This window comes from Mycosarcoma maydis, chromosome 20, assembly GCF_000328475.2.
Source record: "Mycosarcoma maydis chromosome 20, whole genome shotgun sequence".
Taxonomy (NCBI): Eukaryota; Fungi; Basidiomycota; class Ustilaginomycetes; order Ustilaginales; genus Mycosarcoma; species Mycosarcoma maydis.
The window spans coordinates 304632-330269 of NC_026497.1; the positions used below are offsets into that span (position 1 = coordinate 304632).

General features: G+C 53.9%; 8 protein-coding genes across 8 annotated transcripts; 4 read left to right on the forward strand and 4 right to left on the reverse strand.

Moving 5' to 3' along the window:
• Positions 1 to 151: 151 nt before the first annotated feature.
• Positions 152 to 1192, reverse strand: UMAG_05900 (putative protein-arginine omega-N methyltransferase HMT1; the record flags this gene model as incomplete). Its single annotated transcript, XM_011393943.1, has 1 exon — positions 152 to 1192. One exon carries the CDS (start codon positions 1190 to 1192, stop codon positions 152 to 154), a length of 1041 nt encoding a protein of 346 aa, XP_011392245.1.
• A 973-nt stretch (positions 1193 to 2165) lies between these two features.
• On the forward strand, positions 2166 to 2963 carry UMAG_05901 (uncharacterized protein; the record flags this gene model as incomplete). The annotated part of the gene is made up of 1 exon (XM_011393944.1): positions 2166 to 2963. The coding sequence occupies one exon, from the start codon at positions 2166 to 2168 to the stop codon at positions 2961 to 2963; it is 798 nt and encodes a 265-aa protein (XP_011392246.1).
• Positions 2964 to 3267: 304 nt separating this feature from the next.
• On the reverse strand, positions 3268 to 4256 carry UMAG_11038 (putative NADH-ubiquinone oxidoreductase; the record flags this gene model as incomplete). The annotated part of the gene is made up of 2 exons (XM_011394023.1): positions 3268 to 3974; positions 4226 to 4256. 2 exons carry the CDS (start codon positions 4254 to 4256, stop codon positions 3268 to 3270), a joined length of 738 nt encoding a protein of 245 aa, XP_011392325.1.
• An 8803-nt stretch (positions 4257 to 13059) lies between these two features.
• Positions 13060 to 15693, forward strand: UMAG_11041 (uncharacterized protein; the record flags this gene model as incomplete). Its single annotated transcript, XM_011394024.1, has 2 exons — positions 13060 to 13062; positions 13168 to 15693. 2 exons carry the CDS (start codon positions 13060 to 13062, stop codon positions 15691 to 15693), a joined length of 2529 nt encoding a protein of 842 aa, XP_011392326.1.
• A 396-nt stretch (positions 15694 to 16089) lies between these two features.
• UMAG_05906 (putative arp2/3 protein complex, subunit sop2) lies at positions 16090 to 17379 on the reverse strand (the record flags this gene model as incomplete). The annotated part of the gene is made up of 1 exon (XM_011393945.1): positions 16090 to 17379. The coding sequence occupies one exon, from the start codon at positions 17377 to 17379 to the stop codon at positions 16090 to 16092; it is 1290 nt and encodes a 429-aa protein (XP_011392247.1).
• Positions 17380 to 17812: 433 nt separating this feature from the next.
• Positions 17813 to 19222, forward strand: UMAG_05907 (mitochondrial 37S ribosomal protein mS29; the record flags this gene model as incomplete). Its single annotated transcript, XM_011393946.1, has 1 exon — positions 17813 to 19222. One exon carries the CDS (start codon positions 17813 to 17815, stop codon positions 19220 to 19222), a length of 1410 nt encoding a protein of 469 aa, XP_011392248.1.
• A 985-nt stretch (positions 19223 to 20207) lies between these two features.
• On the forward strand, positions 20208 to 22727 carry UMAG_05908 (uncharacterized protein; the record flags this gene model as incomplete). Its single annotated transcript, XM_011393947.1, has 1 exon — positions 20208 to 22727. One exon carries the CDS (start codon positions 20208 to 20210, stop codon positions 22725 to 22727), a length of 2520 nt encoding a protein of 839 aa, XP_011392249.1.
• Positions 22728 to 23001: 274 nt separating this feature from the next.
• Positions 23002 to 24439, reverse strand: UMAG_11042 (uncharacterized protein; the record flags this gene model as incomplete). Its single annotated transcript, XM_011394025.1, has 3 exons — positions 23002 to 23739; positions 23838 to 23906; positions 23984 to 24439. 3 exons carry the CDS (start codon positions 24437 to 24439, stop codon positions 23002 to 23004), a joined length of 1263 nt encoding a protein of 420 aa, XP_011392327.1.
• Between the last annotated feature and the right edge of the window lie 1199 nt (positions 24440 to 25638).

Genomic DNA, 25638 nt, shown 5'->3' on the forward strand with positions numbered 1-25638 from the left:
CAGAGAGCCGCAAGTGAGAGAACAATCTATACAAGGCTGAAAAAAAAGGCTTCTGTTGCCTCAGTTGACAGGGCAGAGAGGGCGAAAGAAATCTATTTCAGTGATCTTTGTCCGTTGGCTTGGTGGAAGTGTATCAATCACGAATAAAAATTTAGGACATCTTGTACTCCATGCGACCAGAAGAAGCGGTAGCGCCCTGAACCTGGTAGTCGATGGTGATGTCCAGATCGCGGTTGTTCCTCTCGTTGGGGCGGCAGACCAATCTGCCGGTGATGGCATCACCCTGGTTGACTGCCAGCACGTCCTTGGTGTAGAAGACGGTCTGCTTCCAGTGAGTGTAACGCGAGTGAGGGCCGGTTGAGAACTGGACGGGCTTGTGGCAAGCATCAAAGCTGATATCAAACCAGCCGAGGAAGGCGTGTACGTAGTCGTCGCGTGTAGCGTTGAGTGTGAAATCGCTCTCGAAGCTCAGCTCTTCCTTGGTGATGGTGAGTAGATCGAGCTGCTTGATGGCGAAAGGATCGCAAACAACACTCTTGATGTCGACCGTGTCGACCAAAGGTTCGCGCAGTGCAATGTCCTTGATGCACGAGTAGTTGAAGCCGTAGACATCGTCCCAAAAACCGATCTTTTCGTCTTTGTACTCCTGATCTTCGATCGCCGAGAGGTACATGGTCGCCTTGTCGGGAAACATCATTCCTCCTGGTGCCAGGTACTTGTCCCTTGCCAACAAAACCGTGTCGAGCATGCTCTCGTACAACAAAAAGTAGCCCATCCATTCGCTGATGATGATGTCCACCTTTCCGTTGGGTCCGAGCCCCAGATCCACCTCCTCGAGCTTTCCCTTGACGAGCGTGATGGTGTCCTTGAACCCGTTCACCTCGGTGATGATCCTGGCCTGGTCGATGATGTTGGACATGTCGACGCCGATCACCTTTTTAGCTCCGGCTTTGGCAGCAAACATGCAGAGGATACCCGTACCGCAACCGACATCGAGGACGATCTTGTCCTTAAACAGATGCGGGTTGTTGATGATCGAGTTGCGATACGAGCGCGTTCGGACCTCATCCTTGAGCATCTCTTCGTGGATACCAAAGTGGGCGTACGAGTCAGCGTAGTAATCGCGCGACGTCATGTCGGCGGTCGAGGTGGAGGCTTCGGCTGCAGCGCCGTTGGTAGATGTGGAAGCCATCTTGCTGTCCAAGTGAAGAGGCAAAGCGATCAGAGATGGTGGCTGGAAGAGAGTATAGGAACGAATGTACTCAACCTTGTCTTTCAACCGGAATCACAGAATCGCCAATCACCAATCACCAATACTGGAGCGGCAAGAAGAAAATCGTGATTCGTAATTGCAGCCGCCAAGTCAACCTTCGTGCTTGATGGTTCTGCAAAGATTTCTCAAAATAAAACCAAACAAAAAAAAAATCGAAGAAAAAAAAGCTACAATCACGAATCAACCTAAAATTTGGGCCTGCTGGCTCGATATCACAGCGACAAATAAAGTTCAATAATATCGAAATTTTGCGGCGAAAAAAATCACGAATCACGAATTTTTCAGGCTTCGCACAAGGCACCGCATGTCTCGTGTCTCTCACTCACTCACGACTCTCTCTGGTCTGCTCAGTGGAGGCGCACCAAGCTCCACACTGCCCACTAACGTTGTTGTTCAAACGTTGATCTCACAGAAACCAAAAAGAATCACGAATCGTGAATGTGCAACACAGACGTGGAATTACGAATCACCACTTGCGAGGGCGATCCACGTTTCAGCTGCAAGCAATCACGAACAACGTTAAGAACAACACCAATCAATCGTGAATCATTCACGAATACACATGCGTGCACACAGGTCGTAGCTTTTGGCTTCTCATCACCATTCCACGTCCGAGTTGCCAATCACGAATTCCATAGGCCCACTGCGCATCGAATCGCCGCTCCCGCATCAAAGCTTCGTACGCTGCTATCACCACCAACGCGAATTCGACTCGCACCTACCAATCACCCCAATACGCTCGTACGGTCCGGTTTTTGCCTTGGTCCAACCCGACCTTGAGAAGACGTCTGCACACATCTCTCGAGTAACAAACGCCTGCTCACCTTCTTCCTCATCGCTGCTCTACGCCGCTGCACGCTGCTGTTGGTTTTTTTTTCTTTCGTGCCTGACAATGAACTCGCTCTACAATCAAGCATTGCGGCAGTTTTCGTCGATCCAGTCTGACATTTCGCGCATCGATTCGGAAGGCGATGTTGGCTCGTCGACCGCGTTCGGACCGGTCACTGTCTCGCTCTCTTCACTGGAACGGACGATTGACGAGTACGAAAATCTGGCCAAAAAGGAACTCATCCAATCCAAGCAGGACAAGGCGCTGAATCGAGTGGCGAAATTTCGTACCGACTATGCCGAGCTTTCATCGCAACTTGCGCGGCTGAAAACCAAAGGTTCGCTCTGCAACGGCTCCAACGTGTCTAACGGAGCATCGTCATCAACGCTTCGATCGCCCACCAGTATTGGCACGTTTGCTCAGAACGCCAATCGACGCGTTTCAGCCATCGCCGAATCACCGTTCAGCTTGCATGCGCGAAATCCCGTCTCTTCCGCTCCCTCCGACCCGTTAGCAGCGTACAAAATGAATCCGTCCGCCGCCGCCATGTTTGGCACCGACACATCGTTTTCAGCACGAGAATCACATGCGTTAAGAGAACACTCGTTCATCCAGCAAACCGAAGCGCAGCTAGACGTCTTCATCGCCCAGGGCCGAGAAGTCTTCGGAAACCTCGTCGAACAAAGGGGCATCCTAAAAGCCACTCAACGAAGACTCAGAGACGCCGCAAATACCTTGGGCCTCAGCAGAAGCGTCATTGGTTACATCGAAAGGAGAAGTACTCAAGACAACATCATCTTTGCACTAGGCGCCCTCTTCACTTTGGTTTGCTTCTGGTACATCTACAAGTGGTTCGGTTGAAGCGCCCTCATTGCAATCACGAATATTTACTTGATTTTTTCAAAGTCATCACACCCTCCAGACCACGGACTGCTGTTCTCGCTTGGTAGTCAAGACGAGAGCGACCCACCCGTGCTATTGCTCTGTTGAACAGCAACACACGGAGCCCTATCATCCGTTCGTCTGGCAGAGATCCAACTTGGACCATTGAGGAAACCATGAAAGCTGTATTGCAAAAGAGATAAATCCACCGCACCGGCTCCCCTAGAGCAGGGGATCAAACAACCGAAACGCGTCCAAGGAGGAAGGAATACTGTTTGTGCTGTTACTTTCGGTACCAAAGCGTGGTCTTCCTGTTCCTCCTGATCTTTCTGTGCAACTGCAAGAAGCCATAGAGCAGCGCCTCGGCTGTAGGAGGGCATCCAGGCACGTACAAGTCAACGGGAACGATCCTGTCACAACCCCGGACGACCGAGTACGAGTAGTGGTAGTATCCACCTCCGTTAGCGCACGAGCCCATCGAGATGACCCATCGCGGTTCGGGCATCTGGTCGTACACCTTTCTCAACGCCGGTGCCATCTTGTTGGTCAGGGTACCTGCGACGATCATGCAGTCCGACTGACGCGGCGACGCACGGAAAACCACACCCAAGCGATCCTGATCGTATCGTGCGGTGGCAACGTGCATCATCTCTACGGCGCAGCACGCGAGACCAAACGTCATGGGCCAGAAACTCGATTGACGTGCCCAGTTGGCCATCTTGTCCATCGAAGAAAGCACGTACTCGACGCCGTTCTTGGGCGTCTCGAGCGAGAGCTGGTTCGAGCCGCGGTTGGCCACCGACATGAGCGGCAAGGGTCCGTCGGGCCCGGCATCCTTGGCGGGCGCCGACGACGAGATGCTACGATAAGTGCAAGGTTTCTGCTGCTGCTTCGACGGCCCAGCCATAGCTGCGGCGATCTTGGGCACCGATTTGATGGTCGATGTCTGGAACGAGCGAGTCAGAGCCATGGTTGGCTTGGAGGAGAGGCCTGTTGTTCTCCAATGTAACATAGTTCCAAATAAAGTTGTCAAAGAGGACAGATTGAACGTTTGTTGTCCAAACCGGAATATCAAGGTGTTGAAAATGAGTGATCCGTTCAGGATGTCGAGACAAAGAGTTAGGATCCGAGGCAGCGTTGAAGAGAAGAACAAGGAGCAGAAGCAGTCAATATCACCATGGCGCTCGGATAGCGTGCAGAAACGTGCTCTATCGTGCAGCAGTCCACTTTCGCATACGTACCGACTCGAGATAGTGAGCGAAGAGAAGCCATCTTCGCAACAAACTTGATGCTTGATTGGTGTACAATCAACTGGCAACGAGATGGTGGTGGCGATGACGAGGTCATGACTGGAATTTTGAGAGGCTTCTGGTGCGCATGTGGTTTGTGGCTGCAGCTGCTAACCCAACAGCAGGCAGAGCGCTATTTCTCGACCGTCTCATTACCAATCAACTCGTCAATTTCGGATCCGTATTAGCGTGCAAAATCTAAATTCGTGCGACAAGTCAATTTGCCACATTCAAGAGGGTGACGCCGATGTAACATTGTTAAAGCGGTTTTGGCAAACGCGGGCCGTTCGATAATCTGAATCGGGTGGTGGGTGCAAATGTTGGTTTGTGAATACTCGAGGTCTAACAAAGTCTAAATTCACAATTCGTGATTCGTGATTCACGATTCACGATTTCTCGTAACACCGTCGTGCAATCGTGATTAAAGGAGCGTTGCGAGGCTTGGCTGTTCAACACCACCGCGCTCTACTGAAATCGCCACGAGTTGCCGGGGTGATGACGCCCACAACAACCCAAATGAGTCAGCCAGCTGTTCTTTATCGAGGTCGTCCCGAGCGACTGCTCCCTGCATGTATTTGTTGCGCTTGAGTGGAATGAAATGCAACCACCCGACTAAACGCCGTATGACCAGAAGCGTGATGGTGTAAGCAACGGGCGCAGGCTGCAGCCCGAGCCCGTCCGTGCCTTTGTTTGGCGTTCGTTTGTTCGGCTTAACTTACCAGTTTCAGCTGAGCGTGCATAAATTGAATATCTTGTCTGAGTAGGCGAGCCGCACTTTCACGATTCACGATTCGCGATTCACAATCACTAATTGTTGACTGACTTGTGACAAGGCTCATCCTGGCGGAATCACGTATTCATGTTTACATATCGACGTTGACGATGAACGATCCATCTCTTCAATGAGGCATGGGTAAAGCGAACATGTCAATTGGCGAGCTCAGAAGCTTTGACGTCCACTCATTCTGGGCGTGTTCCCCAAAACATTGACAGCCGCCAACCATCACCAAGAAGCCATGTTCGCTTTCGAAGTTGGGTCCACTCAAGTAGCGATATGGTCAATTTGATGATATCAGTCAAGAGTCTCGCCGGTCTGACTGGGTTGGGTGCTTACAAGCTTCGAAAGGTGGACAAGCAAAGGCACCGTCAGCTTCCGAGTCGCTTTGTGGAAAAAAAAATGTAAAAAAAATCTACCCTCGCAACGCTTCTCTGGTCACCGCACTGCACCGGGCTGCCTAGCTCAGCATCTCCTTGCATATGTCGGACAGCCATAATAGCGTTCAACTGCTCGAGCCTGATGATGGGACGAGCTTATCCCTTGCTGACTTTCCCATGTACGACCGTATCTTCTGCCCGAGTCTACTATAACTAGTGACAGCCAAACGAGGCGGCCTGGACCGACAACGCTCAGAACGACCCTCTGCTAGCAGAAACTGCTCCTAGTTGAGCCGAATTACTGGTAGCATAATTGGCGTGAGAGATTGTGACTAGCTTCGATGTGGGCCAAAGGAGGTATCACCACAAATGGTACAGGGCCGCGGCTCATGTGGTATGATATGCGAGGATCAAGATCCGGGTTCTGGACGCTCAACCATTCTCAATGGGCTCGACCGCATCCTCGTGCCTCGCCAAAGCACACGTGAGTACAGTCGCGAGGGTTGCCGAACAAAGCTTCTTCGACGGAATCCTTGTCCCGAGAATTGGAAGCCTCAACGTAGCTAGGTATTTGGGCGAGGCATGAATGAGACTTACATGATCACGCGGTTGTGGTGACAGGACAAGGAGGTACGCAAGGAGGAGACAGCTTGGTGCTAAGCGAGAATATGGTCGTAGCAGTAAATACCGAGTTAAACCCGCAAGTGATATTACTTGAGTCAAGGCAGCAGTACAAACTTTGACCTGAGGAATCCAGGTCAAGCGAACGACTACCGCGACAACCACCATGCCTGGATGGCATACAGCACAAAGTATGCAGGTAGGAGTGAAAGGACGCGGACCCTCTGACTGCCAGCAGCAAAGCCGCCTCGTGAGCTCGAGACGCTAGCCACCCCTTTAACCTGCGTTGATGCGCTATCAGCGTCGTATCTCGAGGTCTGCTCGGTGTCGCTTGGTTCGAACGCGGCTCCACAGCGCCAGTGCTTCCGATAGGAAAAGTACAGTGATGAAGGAACAAGTGAGGTGGTGACACTAGCAGTGTCCAAATCTTCCTTTTTGCGTCTCTGGATCGTGATTGTCGAGTCGTATTGTACCTGCATTCTTGGTCAATTAAGCTTATCTATGGTGTCCACTACTAGCGTCGCTGTGGTCGCACCGTATACTGCTGTAGATGTGTATCTCACGGGCACTGACGGAAGCTTGGGTAGGACCGTCGTCGGGGTCACACCAGCTCGGCGAAGTTGAAACTCAACCGACAAATCCATGCACGATGTTTACACAATTAGAAAATGGAACCCGCTCTCTTTCAGCACTAACTTGACTTCAATTATTACCACATACAGTACGATAGTTGCTGGGGATTCCATACTTTAATTGAAAATGCAATACGTGATTGTCAATAACTACGTGATGGTGAAACTCCAATTCAAGCCATATGCCGAACGGCGTCTAAGTAACTTATGAGGCGTCCTTCATACGCGAGTGTGGCTGGGCGTTGCGCGGCGGGGGGGAACGGCGAGTGCTGAGAGCAACGGATGCCAGCAGCTACGTCGGGCGTTTCCGCCAAACTCGATGTCCCCAGCGAATGTGGCTAGATTCGAACTTTCAGTTTCCGCCTGTAATCGTGAATATCGCGGTTGGCCCACAGCACCACGATGTTTTCTCGTGTTTGGCGCGCAACTTCTGGTTGATTACAGCGGACAGTGAGGAGCCAGCTGGTATCCTGACTTGGGGCACTCGTCAGCTGCTGCGACTGCTCCAAGTTGACGCTTAACCTGTTGACTCGGACCTGACCTCGTTACGCATTTCAGAATTATCCACTCGCTCTCGCTTCCAAAAAGGTGAAGCTTGGTGTGAACACCTCGGCTCAGCGCTCGTCGCCCAATGATCGGCAGCTGGGCCAAGCTGAGACAGGAATGAGCCGTGTGAAAATTGCGGGGGAACTGTACCATAAGCCATGCTTAATTCAAGGTGAATCCTCGCCTAAGCGCATTCTATGCATGCCTGGTGCATTTATTAATATTGCAATCTGCCAGGCGCTAACTTACAGTCGTAAGTATGGCCAAATAGGCTCCTGGTCGCAATTCCGTACTGCAAATAAGACCCTTGACTTGCGCCTATCTCGTGATTCTGATACGTGCATCTTGAGGCATCCAAATCTGAGTTGAACCTGATGCCTTCATCTGTCCCTCCCAGTCGATGGCGCCGGCGCCAAATTGATTTTTGTGATGGGCGGAAGGCTGGATATGCATCAACACAATACCCTCCCGTCATTATGTGTGAGATGTACAACCAACGCGCCAGAAACGGGGAGCTCCTGCATCGGAGTATACTATGACTCGCCACAACTCCTATCGAGACCCCTTTTTTTGGCTGTGTTGATAGAGACCTCTTTGTTTCTAGTCGGCTCGCACGCCTTGAGCTTGACTGTGAGTAAGAGTCGTGTGCGATTGCATCCTGAGCGAAATCAGGGTCATCGGGGTGACAGCAGAAAGAAATTGGCACCGTGTGGGAACATGGAGTGAATCCGACTTAGCTAAGCACAGAATGATATTTCCGCGTCGCCTTGTGCGCTGCTCTGCCTTTTAGCTTGGACGCTCCGCCGTAGTCCAGGACTGCTCTTTTGGGTTTGAGGCTTTTCGCTGCGGCCGTTTACCATATCGCTGTCCTGCCATGCGACTATGGGTGGTCACATTCTTGATCCTGAATCGTAATTAATGATCTAGGGTCTCGGAGTTTCCGTCTTAGCGCGACGAGTTTGACCGGAAAGTCACTTGCCTCTGGTCAAGTGATCAACTGCCATTGTCCAGCATTCTCGTAATCATTCTTGCAGTGCTGTTCAAGGTTGATGGGCCTCTAGAGGGGAATGGGCGGAACGAAGCATGAATGATCGAATTTGGAATGGCGATTCAAGATTGTCCAGCGGCAAACCAAACCTTAGTTGTGGGAAATAAACCAGGGCGCGCTGATGGGATTTTTAGAGTGCCCTTTCTCCCGCTACGAAGTTTCGCGTCTGTTGATCATTCAAGTAACAATCAAAACCCCAGCACTTCTCGCCGAGGAAATCATGTCGCTTTTTCCCCTTGTTCTGGTGAGGCATCCTGTGCTTGAACAAACCCGAGGCGCGTTTCGGTCTTTGAGCGTTACTGTAGAGAGGTGCAGCCCTGCAATGTTGTCCACTCCTTTCTTCGGGAATGGACTTGACGATGTTGGCACGTTTACGTGATCCAGCTGAGTATCAGACTCCTCAGGAACATATAACTTAATCAGCGAATATATACAGCACAGAAAATATATATCAATATTCAGAGCAAAATCTGTGGATAGTGAAACAGACCCTGGGAACGGGATCGGGGAGCGGGAAAGGGAAAGGGAAAGGGAAAGGGAAAGGGAAAGGGAAAGGGAAAGGGAAAGGGAAAGGGAAACGATGCACCATGGTCGAGAGTAGAATTGGGCACTTTGGCATCATGTCACGTCACGTCAAACGACGCGTTTTTGGATGGGACTGCGTCTCGCGTAAATGGAGGTTTCCGGCTGGGCCCGATTTTCGCTGAAATGCATTCCATATTACACCGCTGATCAGGCACGACCTAGGAATCGATCGATCTGCCACTGGAATGGACGTTGCATGCTGCTGGCGCCGACATCCACGCGAGCTAAAGCGATGAGCAAAACATGGACACGTGACACTGTTGAATCATTGGCACATTCGTGATGCTGGAGACTGAAAAAAGCTTTGGCGGGTGGCCCGATATAGCTCGGTCGGGTGAGACTGCACGACAACGAGAATGCTCTACGGATTTGCGGCCGTGCCAGACAGCCAGACTCTGCTGACAACAGCGCGAAGGGGGAAAGGAGGAGAGGTTGCGGTCTGAATTGGTGACTGCCGGATGACGACGACGTCGCCGAGACTGACTTGTTTCAACACGAGCCTGTCGCCTTTCCGAGTCTCTTGTCTACCGGGTGTAAGGGCATCAAGCTTGGTTTGAGCCTCCGACTCGGTTCTCGCAGGTGATTCTTGGGACGTGACTGGCTAGGTGGTATGCTGTCGAGCAAGCTACCACAGGGAAAGCGCTTGTCGCATCAAATCTGGTCAAGATCGCGGTCTGTATCAACTCCGACGACCTGCCGATGGTTCGAAGAAAAAGAAAAAGAAGAAGAATAAAGAAGACCGTGAATTTCCAAGCTAGGAAAGGCACCGACTTAAAGGCCCGCAGAGCAAGCCTTATATTATTGCACAGCTCGATCGCGAACGATCCGCATTCCGCCACACACGCGCGCTCAGTTCATTTTCCGACGTCGAAGATCGAAAGGGGGTGCAAAATGGTTGATGGAGCTGGAGGATCGAAACCAGGGCCAGAAGTCTTGAATGCGAGGAATCTCGGATGCGAGACAGCTGACAAAGTGCAACATTGCTCCAACGAGGCGATGGCAGGGCCTTTACTTGGCGAGAACAAGTGTGAGGCTGCAGATGCAGACGACAAACACTTGGCGAACTCCAATGGGTGATCGATGTCAAGCAGTAGCTCTTGCCGATTACGATCACGAAAGATACACGAATAGCCCGGATGGTGCGTTTGGCGCTTAAATTGTGAATCGAACCACCGACGTTGGCGGGAGCAGTTAAAACAATGCCGATGCTTAAGATCGTGGGCCAACAAGCAGCCTGGTTGTAAATCACGAAAACGAAAGTGTGATTTTAGCACGCGCAGAAGTGGAAGCTCTGCCACTTGCAGATGGAATTCAGGGTTGATAGCGACGAGCGGCCTAGACTTGCGAGGCAGTGATGATGCAGCTGCACTCGCATGTTTCGAGACTGCAAAGCTAGCGAGATGCGATCGTACAGCGCTGGAAAAACGGTGACAGCTACTGTAAGTTAAGTCGGTCGGGTTGGTACCGAAACTCACGACTCCGTGACAGGTTTTGACACCAAGCTGAAGCAAGCGAGGTAGTACGTCTCGGCTGTCGTCTGCTGCAAACTGTCTTCTGCACAGCTGTTTTCTGCACAGCGTGGACGTGCAAATTTCTCAGGAGTACGGCTTATGATTTTTCGTGTTACAGCCGATGCAATTTCGCCAATATCCGAGACCGAGGCTAACGCATGTGTTGGTACGAACCGCTGCATGCTCAATGCTTGGAGCAAGAGGGTGTCTGCTGGTACAGCGTATCGATGGTAGAAGATAAAGGTTGAGCTTGACAAAAAGCACGAGAGCAGTTGATGGACGACGAGGCGATGGTCATGTCACTACGCCTTGCAAGCAAATGCACCGACAACCGAAACCGATTGGGGGAGCGGACAAAACGAGACAGCAGCGATTCGCTCTTGGATAATATGCCATTTGTGCTTTGGATGGTGAGAGTGAAGTGGGCATCCAGTTCAGCCAGGCGAATGTCGAGCCAATCGCGGGGTAAACTTGCAAGCGAAGCAAGGGCACACGTCTTGTGCAGAGACAAAGTAGCTCAAGCAGGTGCAGCAGCAGGTTTCTAGGAGGAGGAGGGTTGCAGAAAACGAACTGTGGCAGGCGACATGACACGGATGGCCGCTGCAGCACAGCTCGTCGCCCATCCCAAACTGGACGATCAAACGAGGCCGATCGAGGTGAGAATGCCCCTCTCTGGCATTTCGGTCTTAATGAGCACTCTTGTTCTACGCTTCGCAAGGTGTTGAAGAGATAGATGCCTGTCGCGAGGATCGACAGGGGAGAGTGATGACGATCATGCCACGGCGTTGATCGAAGCATGCCAATCTTGTATTGGGAAGCACAAGCGAGTGTTGGTGTGTGTTTGTGAGCGTGTCGATGATAATTGCACCTGGCTCGCGTTTTCGAGTGAGTGTGAGTAGAAGTGCGGCAATTTCACGATTCGCTCGCGATGGTTCAAGTAAAAATTAGTTGAAATTCACCATTAACTTATGAGCGAACGCACAAGTTTATTTCCCTTACCTTTGCAGCTTTAAACGACGAGGCGGCTACGAGCAAGCCTATTGAACCGATCTGGGACAGCGGACTGTGAAGATGAACTGTAGACGGAATACACACGCGACAGTCACGAGTGGCTTTCGGACGCACTCTTGGGTGTGAGTGGAGAGGGGTTGCGTCAGCGAATTCGGACAGCGTCAGCGGCTGAAAAGCTGTTGTGCCTCCGATCTTCGCGTTACATTTCAGTCTCAGACCCCGGATCCTGCTTTTCTCGCTTGCGTCTGGCTCCCCTGTTACGGTACGATGAATAAATGTCTTAAAGAATGTTATTTTTTAATATGATCAATTTTAAATAATATCTTAATTGCACTTTCCTCTGTCTCTGATCCGCACGCACCCAGACATTCCATTCCACAGCCCCCGGTTTGCATTTACGATTTCTGACAATCACGTATGTTATTATTATTTGTGAATTTCTGGGCATTCACGATTTTCCCGCTGAGCAGCGCAGCAGCTTTATTGATAACTTGATGCTGTTTCGCATGCTCTTTAAAATTCACGGCTCACGATTCCCACTGAATAATCGCATTGAAACCCCTGTTTTGCCTCGATTCCTCGATTCGTTCGACAGTGACAACTTATGCGCCCTCGCCTCGCGATGCGCTTTGCCTCTCTCCTCTCCTCTCCCCTCTCTCTCTCTCTCTCTCTCTCTGCCTCTTGCTGGTGCTGCTACTGCTGTCCGCTTGTGCCTAGTCGATCGTGTCTCGTTGATCAACAACGCAGTGACAACCTTGGTCTTGTCGAGCTAGCATTGGTCACTTTCGGTGATTCGTGAATCTTGTAGCTCTCTGCACACAAATCGCCGTCCGCCTCCGTTAGGTAGTAGCATGGCTAGACCCCCGCGCTTCGGACCTGGCATTCTCGATCTCTTGCATTCGTGATTCTTGCTTGATTCTTTGGCCAGTCACTCACTCCGCTCCATCAGTGCACTGATCTGTCATCAACTTAGTCGCAATACAGTCAGCTCGTGCTAAGAGGCACCAGTGTGCATACCTTCATACCCAAGCACACCCAGCTATTCTCTTGTCGTCTGTTGGTGCCTGCCTCGCCTGACATGCAAGTTCGCTGCCAGTCCGCGAATCCAAGTCTGTACATGCTAAAGCTCGCTCGATCCTCCTGACAAGTCTTCGACAGTGACAGTCCTGACATTGGCTCCTCCTTCCTCATCTTGGAACCTCGCTGCTGGCATCACCATCTTTCTTTCCTTCTTCCACCACCACCATCGCGACCACCAACTACCAACCTCTTTGCTCTCCATAGCACCCACCTGCTCTTCTCGTCAGAGCCATCGCTTCAATTCCATACAGCACAACTCGGCTTCTTCTCATCCTGCGACACCTCGTAGCCCCATCAATACAAACCGCCTGCGTCACCTCGCGTTGCGCTCGCATTTATTCATCCCGTTCTTCTCACATAGCCCCTCTGACCTCCACCACCGCGACCAGTCGTAACATCTGCCCACTAGCATCGCCAAGGTTGGAGCCACCGCTAACGTCGCACCGCTTGCATAGCTCGCACTGCTAGCCAACCCATCCTTCGCTGCCCGCGTCCGCCTTCACATTCTCTCTGTTTCAGCCCTCTTGACATCTTGCTTGCACATGCACTCGACTGCCGCGTGACCACCATCTATCCTCCGTCACCGCCCCGTCAATCATGGTATGTCCCGCTCAACGATCCTCGACCCGCGTTCATGATGATCCTTGTGCCATGTCCTTACCTCTGCTCTTTTTCACTCCTTTCTGCTGTTCTTGGCATGTGCAGATGATGGCGTCCAGCTTGACTCCGCAACCACATGCGCTTCAACACCACATGGATGCTGCCAAAGATGCATGGAATCCTGCCGAGGATATGGAGTGTGATGCAGATGAGATCCGCATTGCCGCTCCACTCAAACCAAACCGTGTCATGACCAACATGGTCTCGTCCCTCTCTAATCACTCCATCTCCTCATCAAGCAGCTCCGGAGATTTTGAGCCAGAGCTCAGCCAGTCGCTCGGCTCGGTCTCGAGCTTTGACCTCCGCACCCCGCTCAAGCCTAGCCTCGCTGCAAACCACCTCTACGATCCCAACGGATCCTTCAACAGTCTTGGCCTCCACAAGCAGCCCGCACACCTCGCATCCCATCTTAACAAGAACTTGCTCGCCGAAGCGCTCGCCGCACGAAAAGCTCGCCCAGCCTCCAACCCTTCCGATATGGCCATTGTCGAAGATGCCTCATATCCGTCATCAGCCCACGCCGGCGCGCCGCCATCCTCGCAGCAAGTCTCTCCGAAGAGTCTCGCTCCGACGGGCGTACATGCCTTGTCCATTGCCTCGCCTTCGTCCCCGCTCAATCGTCCCAACAAGCCCAAACTGACTCTTCCCGCCCTGGCCCCCTCGGCGTTCGCACGTCCCAACTTTCCTCAAACACCCGGCGGAAGCCTCTTCTTTGGCGCTCGCGATGGCGCCGCCACGGGTGCACCAGTCAGTCCCTTCTTACCTCCTACACCCCTTGTAGCCTCGATGATGGAGGCCGAACAAAGCAAGCGCATCGCCCGAGGCGAGCAGCGCGACCCATCCACCTCGCCTCAATCTTGTCGTACATCCTTGCCTTTCCCCATCCTCTCCACACCCCGCCAGGCCAAGCCTGTCCGCGCTCCCCTTCAGCGACATGGCTCGCTTGGCATGTCGCCACTGTCGCGTGAGTTTGCCAGCGTCAGCATGCGCGGAAAGTCCAAGAGCAACGAAAACACCTCGTCCACTGGTTCTCCCCTTCCACGTCGAGCACAAGAGCTGTCGCCTGCTCACAATCCTGGCTCGCCGTCGACACTCCTCACTCCTCCCTACTCGCCGCTCATCTTGGCCAAGAGCTTGCCAGAAGAAGCTTCGATCATCACACAACGCAGATCGAGCAGTCCCAGCAGCAGCGTTTCGTCGTCTAGCAGCAAAAAGCTACGAGCCAAAGAGAGTCTTCTCGGTGGTGGGGCCGATCTCTCGCGTTCCTTCAGCGCCAATCGCTTCAAGTCAAACACACGCCCAAAGGCGATTCCAAAGCCATTCAACCTCGACAAGGCTTTCCCCACCGATTCGCAAAGTCTCCATGCCAACCCGACCAGCCCGCAGCCGCTTTCGGCGCCTGCCATGAAGATTTCGTTTGCTGACGACGACACCGAGGTCGAAATCGACCAGCGTCTGAGCCCCGAGCCGATGCTGCCCGAGGCGTCCGATTCTCAACTGGGCGTCGCCTCGCCAAAACCCGATGCTTCGCTGCTATCGCCGTGCGACGCACTCAAAGCGCCTGCCATGGAAAAGTCGTTTAGCGCTCCGCTCCCGCCGCCCGCACAGACGGTCTCGGCACGCCACTTGGCCGACCACGAATTGCATCCTCGCTTTGCTTCTTTGTACACAATCGGAGACGAGCTTGGCAGCGGTGGGTTCGGATTTGTTGTCGCCGCCAGGCGCAACACCGATGGCTTGCCCGTGGCGGTCAAGTTTATCTTCAAAAAGAAAGTGCCTGCCCACGGCTGGGTGCGCGACCCCAAGCTCGGCGTGATTCCCATGGAGGCGTTTGTGCTCAAGGTGGTGGACCATCCTGGTGTGGTCAAGTTTATCGATCTATTTGACGACCACCAATTTTTCTACCTGGTCATGGAGCTGCACGGTACGCCCTGGCAACCACCAGCTTCCGAGCCTGTCGCGCCCATAAACGCGCTTCGTCCGGCGCCCATGATGCGCCGATCGAGCCGCGATCTGTTCGAGTGCATCGAACAGCACTCCAAGTTGACCGAGGAGCAGGCTCAATGGGTCTTTGCACAGGTCGTCGAGACCGTCTGGCATCTGGATCGGATCGGCATCTGTCATCGCGACATCAAGGACGAAAACTGCGTCGTCGATGCCGACTTTAACGTCAAGCTCATCGACTTTGGCTCGGCAGTGATCACTGACGTTCGCAAGCCGCAGCCGTACTTTAATCGGTTCTTCGGAACCATGACTTTTGCCAGTCCTGAGATCTTGCAAGGTCGACCGTACCGTGCGCCGCATGCCGAGATCTGGTCGCTTGGCGTTCTGCTCTCGATCCTACTGAGTGGTCAGTGTCCCTTCGCCGACCCAGCCGCTGCGATCAAAGGTCAAATCAGCAAGCCCAAGGGTGCTTGGTCCGCCGACGCACTAAACCTTCTTCTCATGTGTCTCGACGTCGACCCTGAACGTCGTGCCACCATCTCTCAGATCAGAGATCACCCATGGGTCCACAGAGCCTGGAAGGAACGCGCTGCGAAACTGCAAGAGCCCAACCAAGCTTCACTTTAAATTCGCTTCTCCCAATTCTCCGTTCGTCTTTGCATTTCTGATTCTCATTCGTGTTTGCATTCATTCTGCATCCTTTGTCGTCTACAACCCTAGCATTTTCCCCCTTTCCCTAGCATGATCCGTATCCTCCTCTTTTTATATCTTACTCATGACTGTCGTTACTTGCCACTTTCTGCTGTATTCTAGTCGCTCTTTATCTAGTGTTTTCTCTCGTCAAGCGGTGTGTGCTGTGCGATGCTGGGTAGGCTAATGCCTCGATTCTCGAGACGGCAAGCACGTGTGCTGGCGCGACAAGTCTCGCGGCGAGCGTTCAAGGGTTGAATTGGAATCTTCAGACGCGCTCTGGAACTACAAATGCAGGAGAGCGGAAGCACGTTGCGAGCGGGACGATGAGCATTACAGCTGCAAACTAGACAAGCCTTTCTGGATACCGGCGACCGGGGTTCCGTGAGCGACAGCAAAGATGCACAGTCTACCGTCTACGCCGGAGGATGAGATATGGTCGATGGCGTTTTTGGCACCAGAGAAGGGTCGGACGCTGGTGATGGTGTTCTGGTGGGTGGTGTGGAGTTCGCCGTCGGCGCCAACGCTGGCACCGGCTACGGCGCCGAGCGCGCCTGCGATGCTTGCACCAGCACCGGCAGCCACTGCAGGCGAGGAAGCACCACCGCGACTGTCGGCCGACTTGAACCGGTTGAACGCCTCGTTGTTCAGCCTACCCGGACCGGCGAGACCAGCAGCTTTGGGAGGCGGAGGGGGCGGAGCGCCCTTGGACGCAGCAGCGCCCGCGGCATCGAGCGACTTGACAATCGACCAACCAGTTTCAGCATCGCCCTGGAACAGCACGGGCTGGCAATCGTGTCCCGCCGCAATCAGCTGGTTCTCGTTGATAAACGTGAGTGTCACGTACGGAAGTGTTGGCGAGCGAATCACGTGCACCGCAGCGGGCGGCTGTTCAGGTCCACTCGGGTAGACCACGGTCAAGCTCGAATCGTGACCGACAAAGCCAAGCACATCACCGCTAGGGCTGAAGCTGACACCATGCACCCATCCACCGCTAGGCGTCGAAAACTCGCCGCAAACTGTGCCAAACGGCAGCCTCTCACCCCAGACGCTCGCGGGCGGTTTAGCATCCACACCCTTGATGTAAGCACTAAACACCCTCGCCTTCATATCGGCACAACCCGCAGCGAGAAGCACGTTGTTCTCGTGCCAGTCGAGCGAGAGCACCGTCGACCTGAGCGGACGCTTGATGTGCTTAGCAACCCACCAGTCGTTGTCCTCCTCAAACGAGCAGACACTGATGATGCGTGCCCCGGAAGCTACCGCGAACTTGTCCTCCTTGGGGCTCCATCGCACATACGTAGCAGCACGATTCAGACGCAACAGCACCAGCGTAGGCTTCCACACCTGCGCACCGGTCTGCGAGTCGGGCTGAAGCTGCCACACGTACGCGTTGCGGTCTTGCGAGCACGTCACGATGCGGTTCGACGAAGGTGCCCAGTCGATTCCGGTAACCAGCTTGTCATGCTCAGCAAGCGTATGCTCGAGCGTCCATCCGGTGGAAGATTGCGCGTAGATGTGAACGACGTTTGAATTGGGCGACACGGCGACCTTGGTGCGGTCAGCATTGAAAGAGTGCGCAGTGAGCGGGCCCAGCGAGAGCTGGTGCACTTGGGTAGCCATGATGGGACGGTGCTTGTAATACTGGAAGGACTAGCAGTCGACTCCCAGAGCTAGGGTACAGGGGGGGTGGGAAGAAGGAGGAAAGAGGATCGTGTGCCAAGTGACAAACCACGGTGACGATCACAGCCTATCTGTGCACCTCCAACTCGACTCGAATGGGATTTCATCGATCCAAGTGGCCCATCCGCGTGCATCTTTGCTCCAACTGAACCAGATCGATTCACTCCCGATGCACGCGACCTTTTTGGCACCAAATCGGGAAATTTTTAAAAAAGAATCGGTTCCGATGTAGCTCGCTGCAAACCGATTTTCCGCTTTGCAACTTTCTTCCAATCCTGACCTTGTCGAGCCTGAGCGTCGTGTTTCTCGCCATGGTCCTCGCAATCGTTCCGTACAACACCAACCTCTCGGCATCCGCACGCAAGCATACAGCATGGCGTTCATCCCGCGGCTCGGTAGCGCATTCGGGCTGCTTTCCCAGCAGGCCACTGCTCTGGTTGGCCCGAGTAATGCTCCTCGCACGTTCGTGACCTCGGCTGTCGCATGTGCAGCAGCCAAGAAGCCAGCACAGGTCAAGAAGAAGGCCGTTGTCAAGAAAAAGGCCACCCATTCGGGTCCAAGATCTACCGGTGGTCGTCGTAAAGGTGGTGCCGACTCGTCTGCTGGTCTTTCCAAGACATCCGAGTTCCATGTCGATGCTCCGGATATGTCGCACCTGCCGCTGCTTCACGCCGAAAGCCTTACTGCTACATCGGCTGCGCAAACGTATGCATTCAACGACCAGACACTCTCGGCTTTCAAAGCATTCGGACTGCCACAGGGGCTCGAAAGGGAGCTTGCAAACCAACCGAAGCCGCGCTCGTTGGTGCGCAAGCAGACGCTGGAATTGCTGGACAAGCTCGATGCGGCGTCCAAGGCAATGAAGGGTGAAAGCATCGTGTTGGATGGAAGAGGAGGGAGCGGAAAATCAATGTTGCTAGCACAGTCGATCGCCTACGCTCTGGACGATGGTTGGGTGGTCGTCTCGGTACCCAGGGCCATCAACTTGATCAACTCGTCCACTCTCTACACTTACAACGCTCAGCACCAGGCATACCTGCAACCGGAAGCTACCACACAGCTGTTGGAAGCTATTCTCAAGGTCAATGGTGCAGCTGCGAAGCAGATTAAATCTGCAGAGGCAGTCGAAGTTGACGGAAGCAAGATCGACGCAGGAACCCCACTCGAGACGCTTCTGAAGCGGGGGATGGATGACTCGTCTTCTGCAGCGGCCAAGCAGACATTGCTCGAAGCCGTTTTCAAGACGCTGTCCAGTCAGAGCGAACGTCCAGTCTTGGTAGCAGTTGACGATGCGCAAGCGCTCTTCCGTACGTCGCTCTACAAGGACCCTGACTTTATCAACCTGGAATCGTTCGAGCTTGGTATACCGCGCGCATTGCTATCTCTGCTCATCTCGCCCTCATCCGCCATCAGCCGAGGAGTCTTCATTGCAGCACTGTCCACGACGCACACCGAATTTCCTTCCCCACCCGAACTGCAAAACGCGCTTTCCGAGAAATCGTCGTCCGATGGCACGTCAAAGTTGTTGACGCAGGCCATCAACGCTTACACCAAACTCAACGCACATCACCTCGAACACGCTCGCAAAGTGGTCAAGCACGCCGATGTGGTAGACACCTCCAAGCCGCTTACCAAGGAGGAGGCGGCCGCGATCTTTGCGCAGCTCAGGGACGAAAGGAGATACTGGAGCGCGGTGAACGACGAGCTCTTCCTGGAAAAGCTGGTCGAGTCGAACGGTAATGTTAGGCTGTTTAGCAAGAGCCTGGTCTCGACGCTCTTGTAAATTCGCACGTTGTGGCCCATCGACACATTCACGATTGTGCGCTTATGAGAAATACATGCATGCGTTCATCCAAGCTGCTTCTCTTGCGATTGTGTTGTCAGCCAATCAGACCGAGTTTGCAACCAAGACCAGGAATCGAGAATCATGAAAACTCGACGACGTTTGCCGGCAAGAAAGGTGAAGCCCATATGCACGAGGCACGAGGTGGGGGTTTTATGCAAAAAGAGTGTTACACCGTTCACGTAATGTTCTCAAAAGAAATCACGCATGTGCAAAAATCACGAATCGTGAATCGTGCATCGTGAATCGTGAATCTTGCGTGTTGGTGTTGGTGTTGCCTTCACGCTTTGATCAGAAAAACAAATCGTGAATGTGAATCACAAATCACGAATCACGAATCGTTCCCAATAGAAAGTCAAGAAAGCGCGGACGAGAGCATGGACGGAGCTGTGCAGAGCGTGTTGTTGTCATGCCTTGCTTTTCTCTAGAGATGCAACACACGCAGGCGCACGCACCGACACGCAGCAACCTAACTCAGCACTCGTGACTGACTCACAGCCAGCAGACATGAGCACAGAGACAAGCTTTGTGATGAAGCTTTCCAAAGTACTGGCACAACCGTGAAGCTTTCTTTCCCGTTCCGTGGCTGAGCGCTTGTTGACGAGCGACTACCTCTGACCATTTCTGCCCTTCGTCTCGTGACTCGAAAGCATTTTGATCTACACAGCTGCATCTCCGACTGGATCCTCTGGAGCCCACAGCATTGGCCTTGCGTGTCTCAGCCGAGCCACGATCGCGTCTTTTCTGACTTGCTCTGGTTCGGAAAGAGCGAGCAGTGAGGCTGACACTACGACTCTTGATTCTCACGTCCAACCATCTCACGCCTCGGAGCATCCGACAAGCGACGTGACAGCAACAACGCGAATCCTCAACCGATGCGCCTTCTCCCACCAACCCCATCACAATCACAATCACCATCACCCTCATGACCATCCTTACCAGCTCGGCTGTTCCGCTGCGATCGCGATCAGGCTCTTCATCTCAAGACTCGGGTCCATCCTCGCTCACCTTACGTGACTCTTCCGTGGCCAAGTCACGAAAGCTTATCTCGTCGTCTTCTTCAACCCCGCCAACTCCCACCATCGCCGCCTCTTCGATCCCAACCTGGCTCGTCCTCGATGCAGATGAACGTGCGCTCCCCTTTCTACGCACACTCTATACCACACCGTCAGACCCGAATCAGCTACCAACCGGATCATCGTCTCCTACACCTACAAGCTCGGAAAAACTCAGAGAATCCACCAACATTGCCTCGTCAAGGATAGTCTCGGCGAGCTCAAATGTGCGCTCGCAGGCGAGCAAGTACGAGAATGGGCTGGCTTCATCTGCTGCTGCAGCCGAGGAGAACGCAAGGGACAAGGACAGGAGAATGTCGTTACAGAATCAAGGTGGCAACACCGCAAGCATCGGCAAAAGAGGCTTCATGTCTCGTTTGAGAGCAGCTGGTGGTAGTGTATCTGGCGCACATGCTTTCCACCCTCCAAGTTCTGCAACTGCTCTGTCGACATCGGGAAGCTGGTCAATGGTCGATCCGCCAACGCCAATGAAAGAGCAGTCAAGTGCAACCAACTCATCGCGCATAGTTCACCTAGCATTCACCACACTAGCCACTCAGGCAGCTCCTTCGAGGGCTGGCGGACTGGTCGGCAGAGCGTCGCCTTCGCTTCTGCTGACTACGACACCGGGATCGACAGATCCAACCGAGACGCTTCACTCAACACGGCTCGACGTAGCTGGTCTGTCGCACTTGATCTCCTCCACAAAACCAGATGCAGTATACGTTGGATCGGCGCGGTCTACATCCGGAAACGAAGCGTTGAGGCCGTATGTAGAGTCTCTCCTATCTCCCAGCAGCACCTCTCTCAAGCTCATCTTGTTCGAACCAGCCGCAGCACGCCAACTGACGCCATCCGATGCTTCTGCGCTGCACAACCTGGCACGCACACGGTCCATCTCGCTGCTGCTTCCCATTCGATGGGCATCACTGTGGACCGCAAGCATTGACGAAACACTGCTCGGGCTTGAGATCTTGCACGATCTGCACGAGGAAGACGACGCGGATCTAGCATCACGGGCCGCTGCGGCGACGGACGGCGATGCCCGTGTCGATAGCGACACGAGCGTAGACAAGAGCTTTGACGTGAGCATGTCGAATATTCCCACGGGCTTGTCTGGTGATGGGCTGAGCAAAGTTGCTGAGGTCGAGGCGCTCAAGACGCAGATGGAGCAGCTCAGGAGCGAATTGGAGAGGCGAGATGCGAGAATCGGAGAGCTTACAAAACAAGCCGAGGAGCAGGTCCAACAGCAGCAGCAGAGGGCTGGTTTGGAAGAGGTGGAAAGGTTGGTTGGCGCTCATACTAGCGCGGCAGTGGAACCTAAGACGCCCTCACGTTTGCCTGTCGTGGTCTCGAGCGAGGCTGTGACGCCTGCTGCACAGATGCAGTCTGAACTCAAGCCGAGTAGCGACACGGATCAAGCTGCTGTGCCGGCACGTGCCAGCCCTGCTGCGGACTCTGCAGCGTCAGCATTGCTACCGATGCCAAGCACATCGGAGCAGCTTGCAGCAGCCGCCGCTTCGCCGAGTGACAGCCCGACGAATGCCGCGACGGGCATGCTTGCACCGGCTGCACGCATCACGCCGGGCAAACCCGGGCCGTCTCGTCCGCTCGCGTCGGCTGAGCTGGGGTCCATGTCGCCGAACTCTGCGCGCTCCTCCGGTAAGGTGATCAGCGCGCTCACAGCTGAACTTGCAGAGACAAAGCTGCTACTCGACGCGACGCGACAGGCGCTAACCACGGTCAAGACGCAGTGTGCGTCGTACCAGGCAGCGGCGGACGAGATGCGGTCGACGCTGTCGCGCGCTCGTCTGGAGAACGATAGCTCGGTCACGATCCTGGCACGAAAAGACAGGCAGATCTCGGAGGCGCTCGAGCGCGCTAGGAAGGCAGAAGCCGAGGCCAAGGAGCTCGGTCGTGCGTCGCGCGAGTGGGGTACACGCATCAGGGAGGTGGAGGAGGAACTGGGCAAGGAGAGGATGAGGAGGAGTAGGGCAGAGCAGCAGTATGATGCGTTGGGCACCGAATGGAAGACGGTGAGAACGAGCATGGTGGACCAAGTTAGGGCGTTGAGGGAGGAACACAGTTTGGCGATGCAACGCCTGAAGAACGAGGTCGACGACCTACGCACTTTCAAACAACGTCTACTCGTCACCACGTCCACTGCTGATCCAGCCGAATCACTCGCCCCCTGCAACCTCGTAGCCCAGATCACAGACCTCAACTCCCAAATGTGCGCTTACTTAGACGCACAACTGCAACCGCTCCGCTCGCAACTCGATGCATTCGAACAACGTGAATCTCATCACATTACAGATAAACTCCAGTACCTCACCGACGAACTCACCAGAATCAAAACCCTCATGCGCCGCGCCCCTCCCCCCTCCTAGCATTCGTCACTCGTCAATCTCATTCCTCCAACTTTTGCACCCACGCCCAACACCACGACCACGTGCGCGGTCGTGTCTGTGCACTTGCAACATTCGCCATTCGTGATTCACGATTTTCCATGACCAACCACGTCACGCTGATTGTGTGTGTCTGGGGGGTTTTTTTTTTTCTTTGAAAGCCTGTTCTTATTTTACAAAGCTGCATCGCGCTGCTAAGCGTAGTTCGCGGTAACGTATTTTGCCAAGTCACATTGCAAGTCGTCTCGCAAGCTTCTCAGGGCGCACCCCCCTGTGCCAGACGCATCTTTTCCTGCTCGAGTCTCTGATACAGCAGCGAGACGGCCATCTGAATGTTGGGTGGCGGACCAGTGATGGTAACGAGCCTCTCGTTTCCACTACCACCTGCTGCGATGCCCGCACCAGGCTCCATGATCTTAATGTGGCTCGCACTCATGCTCCTGATCTCGTTAATCTTGGATCCGCCCTTGCCGATAATGCAACCCACCAAATCGTTCGGGATGAAGATCTGCTGCGTCTGCGAGCCGGGTGGAAGCTGCGGTGCTCCACCAGCACCCGCGGGAGCACCTCCAAACCCAGCCGCTGGTGCTCCATACCCGAACGGCTGCTGAGGCGCCGCGTACGGGTTGGCTCCAGCCGCGCCGGCTCGCGTCGATGGTCCACCGGCAGTAGGTCGGTACGGGAGATTGTTGGCGTTGCGGTCCGGGTGCTCGAGCAAAATGCTCCCGACGTAGTACACCGCAATGTGCACCGCATCGGCGACACCAGAAATTGAGAGTACACGCTCCGTCGAGCCGGGAAGCATAGCCTCGCCAGCAGTGAGTCGAGCACCCGAAGCCTCCTGAATCTCCTTGATCTTGGAGCCTTGCTTGCCAATCACGGAGCCCATGCGCGAGTTGGGCACGATGAAGCGAATCGTGACCGACTTGGAACCGGGCACCGACGCAAGGTCAAAAGGCTCGTCGTTGATTCTGCGCACGATCAGACCGAAAGCCTATATAGTAGCATCAACCACAGTGACATTGGCAATACGTGTGATCAGCATGTATTCGTCGTGCCTGTATGCACGCCTCGGCAGCCATGTGTACTCACCTTGCTGACAGCATCCAGGGGACCAGAGACGGTCAAAATACGTTCAGGGTTGCCAGGGATGATTTCGCTCTGCATGGTACAGAACGGCACGGTGGGTCAGTCTCCATCGCGTCTTGGCGCAAAAGCTTACTCGACGGCACACTTACAATGTTTAGGCGGGCATTGCTCTTGTCACGGATCTCGTTGATGTGCTTGCCGGACTTTCCGATGATGATGCTGGCGTCGCTGGTGACGATCAAGGTTCGCATCGAGATCTGGGTAGCCTGGGTTTCGGAAGAGTCGCCTACGCTTCCTGCACTGCCAGCCACCTGATCGCCGTCATGGCCATTGGAAACAGAGCCGTTGTCGACCTTGATGTCGTTGCTAGAGGTGGCGTCTGCGGTCACAGAGCCCAGATCGACGGCATCCTTCTCCTCAGAGACCGGCTTCGGTAGGGTGTCGGAAGCCATGGTTCTTGTGGTGCTGGGAGATTTGTCGGCAGTTGTGGCGGAAGAGAAAGAGGTGCGGTGGTCGGCGTTCTTTTCGGCGTCTACGTAAGGACGTTTCGCTTCGGGTTCGGGAGTACTGGATGTGTCTCGTTGACGCTTTGCGACTTCTGACATGGTTTGACCGAGGGAGGCAAAGGCGGTAGAGCCAAAGAAAGGGGACTTGAGTTAATCAGTAATCACAGTCCAGCCTGCGTGAGGCACTAAACGAAAGGATTTGAGGAAGGAAGTGGGCGGCGGCTTTGAGCGAATTCAGTCGGAATCCAGGAGGGAAAGGAGATGATGGTGGTGTGGGGCGGAGAGTATGATTGCGTACGACTGTAGAGATGAGCAGCGACACAGGTGATTGCGAGATGCAAGAGCAGGCGCAGCCAGGGGAAATGGGAGATGGTCTGTTTCAGCGTCTGCGAGAGCGAAAGAGAGCAATGTGAGCGTAGGGATGCAGAGAAGAAAAGGGATGGAATGAGGGTTTTGGAGTAGATGTCGATGCGATGGAGGGTGTGGGATGAGTTTCTCGTATCGACAAATAAGCTGCAATGTGTTGGAGGTGTGCTCCTCACAAAGAGTGACAAAATGCGGCAGCTTTCCTTTAGTTGGTGAGGGCAGGCCAACTCTTGCAGCTCCAACATCTGTGTCATTGCCTTTGTCGGTTCGAAAGGTTGCGAGGCGCTTGGGATAAAGGTGAGAAGAAAGTGGACAATGTGAACCATCAGCAACTTACCTTAGATTGGTTGCCGTTGTAACGGAGGATCGTAGGTGACGATGAAGCGGCGCTCTGATGCAGATGCGATTGTTGTCGAAGAACCAAGGCGCGCTGATTGAAGATATAGATGAAAGGATACCTTGACCGAGCGAAGAGAGGTGAACGACTGTTTTCAGCGAACGATTCGGTGACGCTGATGCCCTCGTCTGTTCAGATGGCTGTGTCGAGTTGGAAGAGCACGTCGCGGATGGATGTCAAATTCAATAAGAGGACTGAATGCCGATGCCGGTGTTGCGTGTAAGTTGAAGGAGGAGGGATAGGAGGAAATGTGGGGGAGAGAGGAGGAAGATGGTGAAGTGGTGATGGTGACGAGGAGGATGGTGAGGTGGAGTTGCAGCTAGCAAGCAAGCCAACGCCCAAAAAAGCAGCGAAAGTCCAGCCTTGCTTGATGCTTGGCTGGAAGAGCTGCGAGTAAGTTAACTCGTGTGTACAAAGTGCAGAAAAAAAAGCGACAGACGTGACAAGAGCAGACTCACGACTCACGACTCACGACTGCGTTGGAAGGAAGCAGGCAAGGAACCAGTCACGAGTCAAATTCTCCTTTCCGCGCGCT